At 42.3% G+C, this 17777-nt stretch overlaps 1 protein-coding gene across 3 annotated transcripts in view; it reads left to right on the forward strand.

Moving 5' to 3' along the window:
- Positions 1–17777, forward strand: part of Chn2 (chimerin 2) — a 304571-nt gene that overhangs the window by 261137 nt on the left and 25657 nt on the right. For all 3 annotated transcript variants that reach the window (XM_047560115.1, XM_047560117.1, XM_047560114.1), the window contains one exon: positions 9407–9484. In XM_047560115.1, coding sequence (XP_047416071.1) covers positions 9407–9484 — 78 coding nt within the window. The remainder of the gene's footprint in view (positions 1–9406; positions 9485–17777) is intronic.

Below are 17777 nucleotides of genomic sequence, written 5' to 3' on the forward strand. Positions count from 1 at the left end.
CAATAAATGGGCAAAAGAACTAAGGCAGACATTTCTCAAAAGAAAAATCATAAATTGCTAACAAATATATTTTAAAGTGTCCAATATCTCCAGAAATCAGGGAAATGCAAATCAAAGCAATGCTAAGGTTTCATCCCACTCTAGACAGAATGGCAATTATCAAAAGTATAAATGATAGTAAATGCTGGTGAGGATGTGGAGAAAAGGTACACTCATACATTGCTGGTGCGATTGTAAATTAGTGCAACCACTCTGGAAAGCAGTAAGGAGATTCCTCTTAATTCATCATTAATTCAAGGCAGTGTTCAACAAGAAATAAACAAGTATATGGAAAAAAAATAGGAATGGAGTGGGGCACGGTAGCACACACCTATAATCCTAGTGACTACGGAGGCTGAGACAGGAGGATTGTGAGTTCAAAACCAGCCTCAGCAAAAGTGAAACACTAAAGCAACTCAGACCCTATCTCTAAATAAAGTACAAAATAAGGCTGGGGATGTGGCTCAGTGGTCGAGTGCCCCTGAGTTTAATCACCAATAGATACCGGTCCAAAAAAATAGGAATGGAGCCACCCTATGACCCAGCTACCCTACTCCATGGTATTTATCCAAAAGAACTAAAATCATCATACTATAGCAATATAGCCACTTAAATGTTTATACTAACATAATTCACAAAAGTCAGATTATGGAACCAGCCCAGATGCCTTTCAATAGATGAATGGATCAAGAAAATATGGTATATATACACAATGGAGTTTTACTCAGCCATAAAGAAGAATGAAATTATGGTATTTGCTGGCAAATGGGTGGCAATGGAGAACATCATAATAAGCAGAATAAACCAGACTCAGAAAATCAAGGAAGCTAGAGCAAAATAAGGGAAAGAAGGCAGTGGGTAGGTATTTGATATCAATATGTAGAGAAGATCAGTGGAGTAGGTGGTGAATGAGAGGGAGAGAGGAAGGATGGGAAAGGGGAGGAAATATGGAAAAAATTTAACAAAATTATGGATACATAAATGTAGCAAAAGAAATTTCACCTTTATGTTTATGTAGAAAGTACCAATCAAAAATATAAATAGGGCTGGGATTGTGGCTCAGTGGTAGAGCGCTTGCCCAGCATGTGTGAGGCACTGGGTTTGATTCTCAGCACCACATACAAATAAATGAATAAAATAAAGGTCCATCAACAACTGAAAAAAAATTAAAAAGAAAGACAGAACCAAAAGGAAGATCAATAGTGTGAGGAAGGAGAATGGAGATGGGAGGAGAGGAGGGCAAGGGGGATGGGGATTGAAATCCAGTTCCATGTACGAGTGATTTGGGGTTTGAAATGACCTCAACTACTATGTATAACTGCAGTACTCTAATTAAAGAAAGAAAATTGGCTAGGACCTTTTAAAGTTCTTGTTTAAGGAAATGGATCACTGCAGCCTGATGTGAAACTTTGACACAATAACAGCACACAAAACCAAACAACAAAAAAACTACAACTTTAAGTTGAAGTGTGTGCAACACCTAAAGAGACTTCACGTTTTGTCTACCATGTGGTCTTTGTTTCTACATCTACATAGCCTGTTAGTCAAAATGGTCTGAATCGGTGACATCAGTTTCAGCCAAACAGCTGGAGAAATTATATGGCAAAGACAGCAATCACACCATCTTGCCATCAATTGACCTAAGTCACATTAGATTATTTACCTGCTTCAGAACAAGGGACATTGTCCACTTTAGAGGCCACCCAGGTCCTGCCACCTGGGGTGAATGCTGGTTGCTTTGAATGAAGCAAGGGATGTTCCAGGAGAGGCAGTGAGACATACCTTGGTACTTTTGAATCTCTCATACTGAGGATGGCCATCTGTCTCTGGACAACAATCAGGCAGCAGCTGGGCATATCCTGCCATTGAAGACAAAATCCTCTTCACTTCAGACCAGAATGCACCCTGTTTGGGGGTCGGCAGCTGTTCTAGGCGTGAGGCAGGTCAACCATTATCTCTGATGTTTAGATGAGCGCAAATAAAACCACAATTATACTTCTCTAACTAGCTCAGGGGCAAGAAAGATGGCAGGCACCCACCCTGGCCTTTCCTGTTTCTTCAGAAGTCATGGGAATGAGTTTGCAATTGAGTCTTGTCTTTGTTGGCCTACTCCTCTTTCAGGCCCCCAAACCACAAGCAATAAAGGGAGGAGACACTCATAGGGCAGTTCTGAGGGAAAAGGAAGATTTACCTGGCAATAAAAGAAAATGTTCAGCATACATGGAATCAAACTGGCTGGGTTCAGCAGGTCTGAGATCTTGAGCATTTTGCGGGAAGAGGGTCTTTGTTCTCCAGGTGATTCTATTCTCAGGAAAATGTGCATCGACATGTTCAGTGGAAGGCATATGACAGGGGCCCTCAAAGTCACCCCAGGACCAGCAACATCAGCATCATTGGGAACTCATTAGAAATGTAGATTCTTGGGCCCAGCCTCACACAGGAGCAGGAACTCCGGGGAGAGGTGCAGCAGCGTCCTCCAGGGACTACAAAGCCTGCCCACGTGTGAGGAGCACTAGAGAGCCTCAGGCAGGGGCCCTGAGTCTGGATCTGCTTCTGGATCCAGTTGCTCAATAGCTCTGTGATGAGGGGCAAATCATCAAACACCTCTGGTCCTCCTCGGCTTTACCTGTAAAAAGAAGAGGCAAGATTCAATGAACTCAAAGCTTACTTAGGACATTAAGAATTCATCATCTATGCATATTAAATCTAAGAAAGTTTTTATAATGAACTTTAAAAATAGTTTTATATAACAGAACTAGAACATAATCACTGTATCTAACTCCAAAAATACAGAAAAGAACATAGAAGAAAATAAACGTCAATGAAGATTTCTCCACTCAGAGATAACTTGCTTATCTTCAGCAGTTTGGTGTAGGGGACACATTTTGGTGTTTTCTTCTGGTATATTCTGAGTGCATCTACTTACAAAACTGGGAATCAAACCATGTGCTGTTCAGTAGTCTGTTTTGCACCTAATATTATGTCAGAGGTAAATCCTATCACAATTAGATGTTATTTTCATCATCTGGGTTAATGTTTATCTGATGACTTTTCATATTTATGCTGTAATTTATGTGGCCTTTCCCCTATATTGAATGTTTTGGCTTTTTCTCATTTCTTGATATTGTTTTGATTGATATTACCATTTTCTCTGCATATGTCTTTTTAAATTCTTATCTCAAGACCTGCTTAAGAGAATCCTAGAAATAGAATCATTGTCTCAGTACACATGAATGTTTTTGAGTCTTTGGGATTTTTGTTATTGTTGTTGCTGTTGTCATGTGCTGGGGGTTGGATCCCGGGGTCTCGTGCACTCTAGAGAAGCACAATACTGCTGAGCTACATCTCCACCCCTTTATTTTTTTCACATTTTAAAAATGTGTTCTTTTTAGTTATACATTACGGTAGAATATATTTTGACATATTATAAATGCATGGAGTATAACTTCCCATTCTTGCAGTTGTGCATGATGTGGAATTTCACTGATGTGGTATATTCATGTATGAACATAGGAAAGTTAGTTCCAATTCATTCTACTGTTTTTCCTATTCCCACTCCCCCTCCCTTCCCTTCATTCCCCTTTGTCTTAACCAAGGAACTTCTATTCTCCCTGCCCCCTCTTTGTGTGTCAGCATCCACATATCAGAGAGAACATTCAATCTTTGGTCTTTTGCATCACCAACCCTTTTAAAACATTCTATTTTGCCCAAGCTGGCCCTGAACATGCAATTCTCCTGCCTCGGCTTCCCAAGTAGCTGGAATTACAGGTGTGTGCAATCTACGAGTGTTTTTATACATCGCCAACTTTTTTTTCCCCAAACAGTTCACAGGAACGCCAGGAGAAGATCAGAGACCTCCCCTCGCAACGTCTCCAGCATGAGTGGTATTGATTTTCACTTCATCTGCTGCTAAGAGGCAGCAGAAGCCTCAGTGGCAGGGTAATGGTTGTGGTCAGGGTATAGCTGGGACTGTCAACTCCTGAGGGAGATTCAGACTCAAGGTAGAGCAATGTATCTGATCTGGGAGCCCAAACACTGGGCTGGGAGAGTCTGTCCAGGACTGAGGATGACATTTTCAATAAGCCCTCCTTAAAAATGTAGCACTGGAATGTCCTTGAGGTCTATGGAAGAACTGTGGACTAGTGGTAAATCACCCTCTCTAGATCTTAGTACTGAGAAGGCAGATGGTTAGACCCCTGGAGGCCCAGAGCTGGGCCTGTCTGAAGGCAGGTGGGGAGGAACCCAGGGAGAGGTGGGTTACCCCAAGGTCCCCTCTGTCTTAGGATGCTAGGTTATTATAGTCAGAGCTTAGGGACAGGGGAATCCTCCCCCTTCTGACATCCCAGGTTCCTGGGTGCTCCACAGGTACGTAGGCACCCCATAGGGCCTTTCTTCCAGGATCTTCTTGCCCAGTGACCTTTCCTCGTTGTTGCCATCTGACAACCGTTCATTGCCTTCTTATTACCTGGTTCCTTCCTGGACCCAGGGTTATGAAGAAAAAGGAGAACAGCGACTAGAATCCTGACCTTTATTTATATGTGGGGCTGGGGAGAAGGAAAGGGAAGTGGTGAGCTTATTTCACCATTTATTTATAACCTTCCCTACTTCCCCAAGGGTACAGGGAGGACAAAATTCCCCTTTTTGGAAACCAGTCCATGGCGCAGCAACCCTGCTTATCAGGCCAGTAGTAGGAAAAAGAATCATTCTGCCATTCCTCGGCTGGATATTTTTAAATGTGAGCATTACTGGGATGAGAGACAGTTTTAGAGGATGGACCAAAGCATAGATTTATGGTTTACCCAAAAGAATTGAAAACAAGTGCTCAAACTTGCACCAGAGTGTTCTTAGTGTCACTATTCTAATAACCAAAAGGTGAAAACAATCCAAATATCTATCAACAGATGAATGGGTCCACAAACTGTGGCATATCCATTCAATGGATCGTTATTCAGCAACAAAATGGAATGAGGTCCTGATACACACTTCGACATGAAAGATCCTTGAAAGCATTATACAGAGTGAAAGAAGGCAGACACAGAAGACCATAGATGGTATGATTTCCTGTATGTGAGAGTTTCGAACAGAACAGTTTACAGCGAGAGAAAGCCCACAGGTGGTTGGTTGCCCAGGGCTGAAGGGAGAAGGATTGGGGGAGTGACTGCTGATGGGCACAGAGTTCATTTTGGAATGACAAAATCTGAATCTAGATAGAGGTCATGTTGTAGAAAATTGTGAATGCATGGAATGCCACTGAATTATAATCTAAAATGGTTAAAGTGATAGATTTTATGTATGTGTATCTTACCACAGAAAGTAATTAAAGAAACTTTTTTCTCAGGTGTGGGGGGCATAGACATAGTTGTGCTATATTCTATCACTTGCCAGCTGTGTGACCTTGGACAAGTTACTTAAACTCTCAGTTCCCTTTTCCTCATCTATAAAATGGAGATAATTATAACAGTATTTACCTCGAAGGGCTATAAATCTTCAATGAGTTGAAATATGCAAAGTGCACAGTGCCTGTAGTAAACATACTGTAGATATTTGTGTTATTCATTTAACCCGGGTATACCCGAAGAATTCTACCTCCCTGGTATTTGGCAATGTTTGCAGACCTTCCATGACCACTGGGGGTGGCATCTATGCGTAATGGCAAGAGCTGCTACTGAACCCCTTAGGATGCATGGAACAGCCCTCACAACGAAGAATTGCCCAGCCCCAAATGTCAGCAGTTCCAGGGAGAAGCCCTGATTTAAACAGAACATGTACAGAAATGTACTTCATCTCATGAATGTATAGATAAAAATAGGTCAGATGGAAATGTCTGTTAGGAAAAGACTGTCAGGAAAAGTACTCAGTGTCCACTGTGTATAGAGAATGCATTCGACATCGCAGAAGATGTAAGGGGAACCTAGATAAAGAAGAGCTCTGTGTAATGTGCTCTCCAGGAGGAAAGTCTTCACCAAGAGACTGTTGTAATCATTTTCCTTTAGTAAGAGGGTGACCTGAGGTCATCCACACTACTCACAATCATGCTCCCTCCAATGGAACACTCCAATCCTTAGAGAAGGACCTTAGGAGAGCAGTGTGTAGTTCCTTTGCATGTCTGAATGGGTCTTGTGTGTGGATCAGTTCCATTGAACAAATATCTGAAAAAGAAATCATTGTCACAAATAGGAATAAAAATTATTCATTATAAATAAAGACATAGACATAAAAAATATTAAATCTTGTATTCAACCATCCATATGCCAAAAATAGAAAGAAGGAGTCCCTGTCTGCTCACTCTTCATTCAAAGATCTACATTTTATCAGATTCTGAAACTGTATATTCACGTCACTCGCCTATTTCAAATTGCAGAATTTGTTCTTACCCAACATGGCTGACTGGCCATTCATCCAAAGATCTCTTTCTTGGTTTGCTAGCAGTGAAGATTTGAGAAAGAATCCTATTTCTTGTCTCCAATTTTTAACCTTTAGCCAAACTTTGGAAACCTTTCAAAGGTATGCCAAGTCTCCCTCAGTGACAGCTGTTCTTGAGGATTGGACACTGGGAGAGAGGGCTAAGGGGTCTGTCAGAGCCTATCAGGAAGGCAGACCCCTGGAGGTTCAGGACTGTAGAAGTGGAGGCATGGGGAGGCCTGTTCCCAAGATGAGATGGGAGACCCCCTGCCATCAGGCATCTTGGTCTGCTGCCCTCCACAGCTCTGGCTTCCTGGATGTGCAAGTACTTTCCAGAACCTTGTATTTATCCAGTGTCTGCCATAACAAGGGCTCTTATTTGACATTGTTGCCTAATAATGGGAAACAAAGGCAAAAGAGGCATAGGCATGACACAAAGGGCTCTCAGTGTGACAGTGGAATAAGACCAGTTATAAATCACTGCCACACAAGACAGCGACAAACACAATCAGGGAAAGAAAAAAAAACATGGATAAAATTTTCCTGTAGCTATGGGGTTTCAGAGGACAGTTTTTACTCCAGGGGGAAATTTGGAAAATGAGGCATGTGAATGTTGAAAAGGTAGACATGTTGAAATGATCCTGGAATATTCTAAAGGACAGAGCCAACTTCCAAAGTGAGAAGTCAAGCAGATCAGAAATGAGTTTTTGTTGGATATGTGTATGGAAATAAGATGAGCTGGATATATTGGAACCAGCTCATGAAAACCCTGCAATGCAGGATGACTTTAATCCACAGAGAAGACTGGAATTTTATGACCAGATGGGGAGGGCTGAGTGGATTAAGCGATGTTGTGCTGCTGTGTGTGAGATGAACTGGAATGATAACCAGGTTATTGTGGGGTGAGAAAGATAAAGAGTGGGTAGATGTGATCACTATTTCAGATGAAGCATCTGGCAGGGCGTGGTGGCAGGACGTGGCAGGCAGCACATCATTATACTCAGGCAGCAGGACACAGTGTTTAGGAGCTTGGACGCTGGATACAGGTGCTTGGTCTTCTAGTCCTGACTCTGTTGCTGCATATCCTTAGCAAATTATTTTACCTCTCAATGCCTCAATCTCTTCATCCATCAAATGGGGATAAACGTCTTGGTCCTCACACCCATGTGCTGAAGATTAAATGAGTCAGTGTGTATAATACATTCTAAGCATCATCTGGCATAGCCTGAGTTATCATGGTCAATATAAAACATGGCTGTCATTATTGTTGAAGGTAACAGAAGATGAAATGGGACCTTCTGTCCCCAGTTGAAATGATGGTGACATATGGGAATACAGAATTATACAAGGAAAGGACTGCTGTTTTGTTACCCTCCACAAGGCTACGTGGGGTCTCTGCTGAGATGTGGGACCATGTCTTGGTAGAGAACAGGATAAAATTCATGAACTGTCCACTTCCATATGGTTCTTCTTACTTTCTAAGTTTCCAAAGTACTGATTTTCTTTTTCTTTTTTTTTTTCTTTTTTTTTTTCTTTCAGTACCAGGATTTCAACTAGGGGGCACTTAACCACTGAGCCACATCCCCAGCCCTTTTCATATTTTATTTAGAGACAGGGTTTCACTGAATTGCTTAGCACCTCACTGAGTTGCTGAGGCTGACTTTGAACTCAGGATCCTCCTGCCTCACCCTCCCAGGCTGCTAGGATTACAGGCATGCACCACAACGCCTGGCTCCAAAGTACTGATTTTGCTGTCTGGCATTAGCTGTGTTAAAGTTCACCAGTGGATAGGATACTCCCAAAACATGGCAATTTCCTCACTTCTATTAATGTAGAGACCCAGAACCAAAAACTATGGTCTCATAGGAGGCCATCAAACAGATGATGCTTTTAAGAGCATACAGGACTTTTGGAGAGTCTGTGTCACTAACAGAATGAGCATCGAGGATGTTTTATCTAAAAGAAAAATAATTGTGATGGTTTGGTTTTAGTTAAGGAATACTGTCTTATCTGTGTGGGTTTGAGGGGGCTGTGGGAAGGAGGAGAGAGGAGAAACAGGGCAGAAACCTGCAGCAACACATCTTGCTTTTTATTTCTTTAACTTTGATTGTAGAACTCAGAGCTGAAATGCTTTGCTCTTCTTCCATACCCCAATCAGTGCTCAGATTGTTCCAATTTAATGCATGCATAAGAATAAAGATGAAGCTTTCAAGTGCTGGGGTAGATTTGGCAAAAGGAGATGAGGCTTTATCCCTGTAAGATTAAACAATCATCAGGGTTAAAGGTTTAATCTGCTGGAGTTCAGCCCAGGATGGGGTTCAGAGACCCAGAATAATTGGATACAGCCTGAGACTTTGAACATCAGAGCTAGTTGGGGTGTATGTGTGTGAGAGAATGAGCGAGGGGGCGGGGATGGGGGGATGTGCTATTAAGTAGGAGAGGTTTCTCCTTTGCAATGTGCTGGGGCAGGACAAGTAAAGCTGCCTGCCCCTGCCTCCTGATCCTCAGTGCTAACTGGACGCCGCTTCTGGGGTTGCTACACACGTGAATGTGTGCTATTGTTCCAGGCACACGCTGGCCTTAAGACATAGCACAAAACAGGCCTGTCCTTATTCAGAAGCAGAGCCCCCTCCATCACTCAAACCGGCCCTTCCAGGTCACATGCCGGAGGCCTCTGCAGACAGGACGCAGCTGCCTCAAATCTGCTGCCTAACATTAGCCGCAGTTGGAAAACCCTGACAGCACAAAGCTTCCCAGGCTCTGCAGGGAAACTAGAAAGATCTGAGATCCAGGCACTATGTTCTCCCAGGAACTGTGGCTGGAAAATGAGAAAAAGTGCGCTGTGGTTCGGAAGTCTAAGCAAGGCAGGAAACGCCAAGAGCTGCTGGCTGTGGCGTTGGGGGTGAAGGTGGGAGTCAAAGGCGGCTTGCTTTGGCCCCCTCTCAAACTCTTTGCCTGTTCGCAGATCTCCTCCCTGGTTCGAAGGGCTGCCCTCACACACAACGACAACCACTTCAACTATGAGAAGACACACAACTTCAAGGTAAGCCTCTGCATCCTTTCTTTGTCACACCAGAGCAGGTAGCGAGGGTCCATTTGTGGTTTCCATCCGGTCTGTTGTGGTAATGTCAGAATCTAAGAAAATTCCTTTGTTTTCACGTTCACCTCCATACTTAACACTTGCATTGTATCAAATCAAACTGGAGGCCTCAGAAAGCAGTTTGCTTGATGCTTTTGCCTGGAAACACCTATTTGTGTATTGACTGAGTTTTGGAGAATCAGACCCATTTCCTCTTCATCTTCCCGTATCCAGTGAAAGAAAAACAGAGCATGCCCCTCTGGGCTTAGAGATGTTCTGGTGGAATCTGAACAGTACTTTTCCACTCTGAGTAGCAGTAAAGAAACGTGCTGTCTCTGAGCAAGTGAAAACAGTTGCCATTTCACATTTTGTGTTTTGTCTTTTGTTTTCAGCTAACTCCTTCTGTTTCTGTGTAGCCAGCTGTGAAAGCAAATGAGGAGGAGAGATATCAGCCAGTTGCTTTGTGTGTGCTCTGGGTGCAGGGCCACCCTCCTTGCCTGGCCTGGCCAAGCTGGGTTCTGCTGCCCAGACCAAACAAAGATAGGGAAGCCTGGCAAGCTCCAAAGTGAATTTTCCCACGTGTATTTATAAACGAGATTAACTGTCATCTCCATTTTAGACCAGCACTTGCAGATATGACCTGCCATCAGAAAATTATGGCCTATTTCTTTTATTGTGTTGTCCAAAAAGGGAATCTGATGCCACATTGCCTAGCTTGAGACGCTGCTGAGAGACAGGAGAGAGTTAGAAATTTACCCCAGCAGATGAACTGACAATTTAGAAGTTGGAGAGATTAAAGGTGAAGGATCCAGAAAGAAGAAAATAGGCAGGAGAAAGAAAATGTGATTTGCCTTCTTTTTTAAATTCTGAGTTCCTTTAGTGCCAGTGGCCCTAGTGACTTTTGGAACTAGATTACCTTTGGTCAGAGGTGACAAGGGAAACCAATTTTCTGTTCTAGCTTGCCGCTCTTTCACCAGAACCAACGTGTGTCTATGAAATAATAGATGTTTGTGTGAGTTTGGTGTGTTTTCCTGCTTCTGTTTTTAGAAGACAAGTGGCTCAGACATTTGCATGCTATCATTGAACTGAGGAATGGAATTATTCAGCCCTACATATTTAGCATTAGGGTGAAGAATTGTATTATATAGGTTTTCTTCCATGCCACAACTCTTAGTAGTTCTCCCAATACTGAACAGTGACAGGTCTAATTTGGATCAAAGAAAGTCTATGTTTTTTTTTTTTTTTTTCCTGTTTTCTATTTTAACCTTCATTATTTTTCTGCCTTAAGAATGTGTTTTTCTGACTTTTGGCAGAAATCCCTGGTTTTGGGCATCCTGTGGATATGCTACCATGGAAGAGAGGGTGGATCTTCTTGAACTTATAAATGCTTTTCCTTCCTCTCAAAAATTCCAATTATATTGGCTTTAAGATACTATTGGAATTATGCCCTACCATAATGTCTTTATGGATTAGCCTCTCCATGTATGTACTATGTCTGAGCTTATGTTAAAAATGCACACACATATTTAGTTGATTGATACCTTCAAAGCAAAATCAGTCTTTTTAATCTTAGATCTCTGAATGAAAATTTACTCTTCAGACATGTTAAAACAAAAAGATAGTGAATCTTATTTCTTAAGTAGTATTGTTGCTACCTGATACATTAAATTTCACTGAAAAACACCAGTTTTGTAAATGTTCACTTAAAAATTCAGTATCTCTTCAGTGTGGCCCCTTCTAACTTTCAGCTATTGAGACAAAGGCAGGGAAGAGACAGTGTATTCAAGAGAGGGATACAAAAGTCAGACAGGAACGTGTCTCTCCTGTGTTTTAAATAGACATCTTTGAAACCTAACAGACCCTAGAGTAGTGGCGGCAGTTGATTGTGGCTTTCAATGGTACTGTTCATGCCACTGTCCTTAAGAATGAGTGGCCAGGGCTGGAGGAGGCGTTCCGACTGTCCTTCCTTGCCCCTTGCCCTCTCTGCACCCCCAATGAACTGTAAATGGAAACTTTGCATCGTCTTTGGAAGAACATTCCAAAAGCAGCTTTGTGCTATAAATACAGCAGTGAGCTTTTAGTAACAAGCCACCAACTGAGAAAGAAATCTCTTATCAAAGTCTCTACTGTCTGCTTGGAATTTCTGTTTTTAAACCTTAATTTTACACTAGCTGTTTCTTTATGTTGACTTCTAATAGATTTTATTCTGAAACTTTCTTGATTTATAATTCGCATTAGTATTTGAGAATATTGGGTACATGGCATAGAGTAAGTATTCAATAAAAAGAATAAATAATCACATTCTCATGTTTATCAGCAAACAGGCTTTGCTTACTCCGGTCTGCATTCCTGTCTAAGATTCACATCTGCCAGGAAAATTGACGCCTCACCCCATAACTAGATTTTTTTCCCCTGTCAGGTCTATTCCATAAAAATTCCTCTTCCTTACTCTACCCAGGACTTTGTCAAGAGGAATGAACAGAAGCCCTAAACACTAAACAGGCTGGGAATCTTGCTACATCCTCTCAGAAAGCTCCTAACCACGGTCCCTGACTACGTATACCCATCTACTGTGCCTGCTTTCAAGCAAATCTATCTAGGAAAAGCCAAAATGGAGTCAGAACAAAAGCTTTGGAATCAAATTACAGTGATGCCTCCCATCATGCAATAATTATGTACTTTTTCAACATTGTATGCTGATGCAATTTTTGTTCATTTAAAGCCTGAATTTTCTAGGGTTATTCACACCTCTTTGGCATGAAGAGGTATTTATTTAAAGAATGGCAAAAATAACAAACTCCACTCTAAAATGAAAATTGTTTATCCAGAGAAAATCACTGTAATTTAACACATTTTAGTTTATGTTTTTAATTAAATGTAACTTAAAATTCTATTTCTTATTGATGCATTATAATTATACATAATAGTGGGATTCATTAAGCCATATTGATACAAGCACATAACATCATTTGCTCAGTCTCATTTCCCAGTACCTTCCCTTTTCCTCTTCCTCTCCTCCCTTCCTCTAATCTGCTTGCTCTGTTCTACCCATCTCCTTCCTCCTTTATTATTATTAGTAGTAGTAATAATAGTAGTAGTAGTAGTAGTAATAATAGTAGTAGTAGTACTAGGGATGCTAGTAGTAGTAGCATCCAGGGATGCTTAAGCACTGAGCCACATCCCCAGCCCTTTTTTAAAAAAATATTTTTTTTTATTGTTTAATAGTAGATGGACACAATACCTTTATTTTTTTTAATTTATTTTTATGTGGTATTGGGGATTGAACTCAGTGCCTCACACATGCTAGGCAAGTGTGCTACTACTGAACTATGACCCCCAGACCTCCCATCCCTTTTAAAATTTTTAATTAGAGACAGGGTCTTGCTGAGTTGCTTAGTGTCTCACTAAGTTGCTGAGGTTGGCTTTGAATTTGCCATCCTCCTGCCTCAGCCTCCTGAGCCACTGGGATTACAGGCATGTGCTACCACACCTGGCCTGTTTTTTTTTTTAATTAATGTGTTATAATTATATAAGCATGGTATAATTACATGGACTTAGCTCATTTTATCTAGTTGACTGAAAGAGGTACTCACAACTGGTATAGCCTCTCTTTCTTTTTTTTTTTTTTTTTTTTTTTGATATGCTGGGAATCAAACCAAGGTGCTCACATATACTAGGCAAGTGCTCTGCTACTGAACCACACCCCCAGAACTCCAGAATAGTCTCTCTAATAGCACCTTGTGGCTGAATTCTAAAACTCAAGCCCCAGAACCCCTAATATCTGGACAGTCATCCTTCTCTCTCATGTTTAAAATATGGTGAGGTTTTTATAGGTGGCTTTAGCACTTCTGGCCACATGATCTTTGGACAAAGAACTTGGTTCCCTTGGCCTCAACTTCCTCATCTATAAAATGAGAATGTTGTGAGGTTTAAGGAATACACATAAAGCACTTATTAGCTCCAGCTCCTTATAATAAGTATTCATTTGTTGTTAACCTCTGTCATTATTTTATTATTCATCTGTTTGTGTCTCTCACTTGTGCCTTTTGTTTTGTTTTCTCTGTATTTGTCACTTTTTACCCTCACTTCTTCACACCCCTCTTTCTTCCTCTCTTGCAAATAGATGTAATAGAAAATGAAATAAAGTCCAATGATGGTTATTTCTTTGAATATATTTTATCATCTAGCCAGTACTGGTTTATGTTCCTCATTTGTTTAAGAAGTAGATGACTGATCTAGATTTTTTTAGATTTAGATGTCATGCATATTTTCCCCCAGTTCTTAAAAAGTCTTTATATCTCTGGGACTCTATTAATTTTTTATCATTTTCATAACAAATGACTGAAATCTCAGTGGCTTAAAAACCACAAAAATTTATTTTCTCACAGTTTTGGAGAAACCAAGGCATGGGCAGGGTTGGTCCCTGTTGGAGTCTCTGAGACAGTCTCCTGCCTTTTTCCTACCTTGTGTTTGTTCAATGTCCTTGCAGGTCCTTTGACTTCTAGGTACGTCACTGCAGTCTCTCACACCATCTTTGTACCACCTAATTCTCTATGTGTTTCTGCAGGTCTGATCCTCAGTCATTAGATTTAGGGCCTACCCCAATCCAGAAGGATCTTATCTTAATTGTGTCTTCACTCACCTTATTTCCAAAAGGCCACATTCGCAGTGACCAGGTTTAAGACTTGACCATACCTCTCTGGGGCATGCATACCACCCATTACAAAACTAGTATTTTCAAGAGCCTTCATAGGAGGACTCTCTAGCCTCATCCTAAAGGGTTCATCACTGGTGCTATAAGTTAGAATTCAAAATTGCATTGAGGGTTTTCATGTTTACTAGAAATGGTCTTTAGATGCAATCTAATGACTTTTAAATGTCAATGCTGTGGTCTAAGCGCCACTACTAATTTCTGTGGCCTGGGATTTAATTTCTTTAAAGAGAAGTTTTCATTGATTTTTTTTTTTTTATACATGCTTCAGTACCTTGACAGAAAGTGATTTAGCCGTTCCTGGTCTCTTATCTTTATTAAGCATTTCTTCACAAAAAGTATTACCGTAAGGGCATAAAAATCTTTAAAATAACTGGTGACCTTCCTATACCGTAGCTAGTCAGAAGTATCTATTTGCTATGACTGACTCATATTCAGAGTATATACTTTATAATCAAAGCTATGATTAGTTACTGGTTTACATTAATATGTGGCCAGATAAGACTGGCTACATGTGGTTAGATAGGACTGGGTCCCCCATTAGTGGGACCTAGTTCAAAATGAAATTGTGGGGTCCCTTGTTAAAATATTATTAGGAATTTCAAGACAGTGACAACAGAGCATTTGACCAAGTATGGGCCCTTTTTAGTGCAGGGTCCTATCCAGCTACTCAGGGCACATGCTGGAGACTCCAGTCCTGTGTTTATATGTGGAGAACAGGAGTCGCAGAGATGAGTTTCCAGGAGAACTCAAAGAACAGGATGCTCCATGTTGCAGGATCCTGTGGAGGAAGCAGGGCAACTGCTCTTCCATCCTTAACAGTCAGGCTCCTGGAGGAGGTGGGAAGACAACACAGCCCTGAATAAAGAAAAAATCTTGAATTATACAGAGGGAAGGGCATTCTGAGCAATGCAAACACATGAGTGAAAACCTGGAGTCAGAAATGAGCCAGAAGTGAGCCAGGGAGGAGACTGGGGCAGTGGTGGAGTCTGAGGACTCCACAGCGCCCTCAGAGGCCTCTGAGCTGGCCCCTCCCACCCAGCCTGTCCCCAGTGTCTGCATCACTCTGCTTACTCTCTTCTTCCATCCAGGGATATCCAGGACACCTGTCCCTCCTCCCCACATGGAATAGGGATGGAGAGAGGAAAGTTCTCAAGGTCAAGTGGAACCACCCTACACCCACCCTACCCTGTGTTCACTTCCCTATCGGCCCCTTTTTCTTCCCACCCCTCTCCAACTCCACAGCCCTGGTCACTGGCTGATGTACACATTTACTTGTTGTCCTGGCTTCCCTGGTCACATGGACACTCCCCCCACTCCCACAGAAGGGCTTTCCGTCTGGTTCCTGACTGTAGAAGCTCCAGGGCGGAGCAGGGCCCAGCAGGCTGGCTGCTCGTAGGCAGAGCTCATGAGCCTGTCTACCCACAGGGGCAACTTTCAAGCCTCCTTCCTCACTCCCCACCCCAGTACACCCCCCACTTGTAGCCTGTGTGTTATATGCACTTGTGTTCATTGCACTTAGGTCCTTTCAGGGAGCAGGCCCTTTCCAGAGTCATCAGACTGTGCCGTGGACAGAGAGACCCCCTTAGGAAAGGTCAGACCAGCTGGTGCCCTCCATTTGGCCAAGGATGCTAGCGTGCAGTGCTAACCAGTGTTTTATAGTGAAGGCCACATACCCAGTTTACTCCTGTTGCCCCAGTGTCCTGCATGGTGACCCTCAGAAGTGTTCTCATCAGGACATAAGTGAAATAGTTCCTTTACTCACCCTTTTCTGTCCCCCACTCTACCAGCAGCATCCTGCTTCCCTGGCACACCCTATCTTGTGTGTTCTTGTAGCATACTCCATGCTACAATGCTCACCATTCCATAATATTCCTGGGAGCCAGACTAGAAGTTCATGAGGCTAAGAATGTGTCACAGTGTACTGTTAATGCACCTGTCCAGCATATGGCAGTTCATCCCAATTTGGGTTTCATGGCTCATTTATAATTTCTATATCTACTATTGGTCTTTGCAATCTTTTCTTTTTTTTTTTTTTCAGTTGAAAGTACATTCTAAGCAAGCACTCTACCACTGAGCTACAACCCCAGCCTCAGTCTTGGAGTTCTTTTTTTTTGGGGGGGGGGTGAGAGAGGAGCATGGTTTACCAGGAATTGAACTCAGGAGCACTCAACCACAGAGCCACATCCCCAGCCCTATTTTGTACTTTATTTAGAAACAAGTCTCACTGAGTTGCTTAGTGCCTCGCTGTTGCTGAGGCTGGCTTTGAACTCTCGATCCTCCTGCCTTAGCCTCCCCAGCTGCTAGGATTACAGGCGGGCACCACTGCTCCAGCTCAGTCTTGGCATTCTCATCAGTATAATGGCCATTTGCTTGGGGCAATCCTGTGCACCTGGGGAGAAGGGACCAGAGAATATTGCGTCTGCACATTGGCCTACCCAGAAATCAGCTTCAGAAATGGTTGTGGGCTTTCTTTTGTGTGTTTTGTCTAATCATCAGAAAAGGCTGTTTTGGCAGAAGTGAGTCTGAGAGCAGTGATGGAAAAGAAAGGCAAAATTAATCACCTTGAATATGAAATGAGTGACTCCAAGTGAGACTAGAATAAACAAGCTCAGAAATGGTCTTTATAAAGGAAATGTGGTTCCTGCTCCTAAGTGCTATGAAGAGGAGTTGTTTTTATCTACACCCTACTATGGCCTGGCTCCACCACTATAATTATTAGAAACCCTATTTTCAAGTAATAGGACCCCTGGAAACTCTTCAGTTATAAAGGAGGTTATTACCCAGGAGGGGCTCACAGACCCTAAGGGACTACCACCAAGCAGAGGGAGAAATGAGAACTACTCCTTCTCTCCCTCTCCCTCTGCTTTCCCTCTTCCTCCCCCTTTTTTTCTCCTTCCTTCCCTCCTTTTCTCACCATTTCAGAAGTTTTTCATGGTCATCTATCTCCATTGCTTTTGGGGCCTGTGGCGAGGCAGAACATCATGGCGGGAGCATGGTATGGAGAAAAATTGCTCATATCCCGGCAGCTGGGAAACAGAAAGAAAAAGATAGCTTGGGGCCCCAACATTCCCTTCAAGGACACGTCCCCTTCAAGGACCTACCTCCTTCTAACTAGGTCCCACCACCTCCCAATAGCACCATCCCTGGGAACTGAGTCTTTAACACGTGGGCTTTCAGAGGACATTTAAGATACAAACCATGACAGTACATGCTTAGCTTAAAAAGAGCTTGTTCATGAAAATGACAACTTAATTAATCTGTTGGGTTTGAGACCCAACAGCAGAATGCCTTTATTCAAAGGAACTCCATTCACAGCAGGGATTTCAAGCATGTGCAGAAAGGATTTTTAGAGAAGGGTCTCACATAGGCAGTGGTGTTCTCTACCTGCCAGGGCCTGACTCAAAGCTTCTCTTTGACCTTCTTGGTTGGTCTGTATGTGTGTATTAGGACACTGTCCTCACTATCATTGTAGCTCCTTTACAAACCAGCAGAGCTCAGTGGAAGAGAAAGGGCTTTGATATACCCTCTGCTGGGACACCTGGC

The sequence above is a fragment of the Sciurus carolinensis genome, chromosome 8, assembly GCF_902686445.1.
Source record: "Sciurus carolinensis chromosome 8, mSciCar1.2, whole genome shotgun sequence".
Classification (NCBI taxonomy): domain Eukaryota; kingdom Metazoa; phylum Chordata; class Mammalia; order Rodentia; family Sciuridae; genus Sciurus; species Sciurus carolinensis.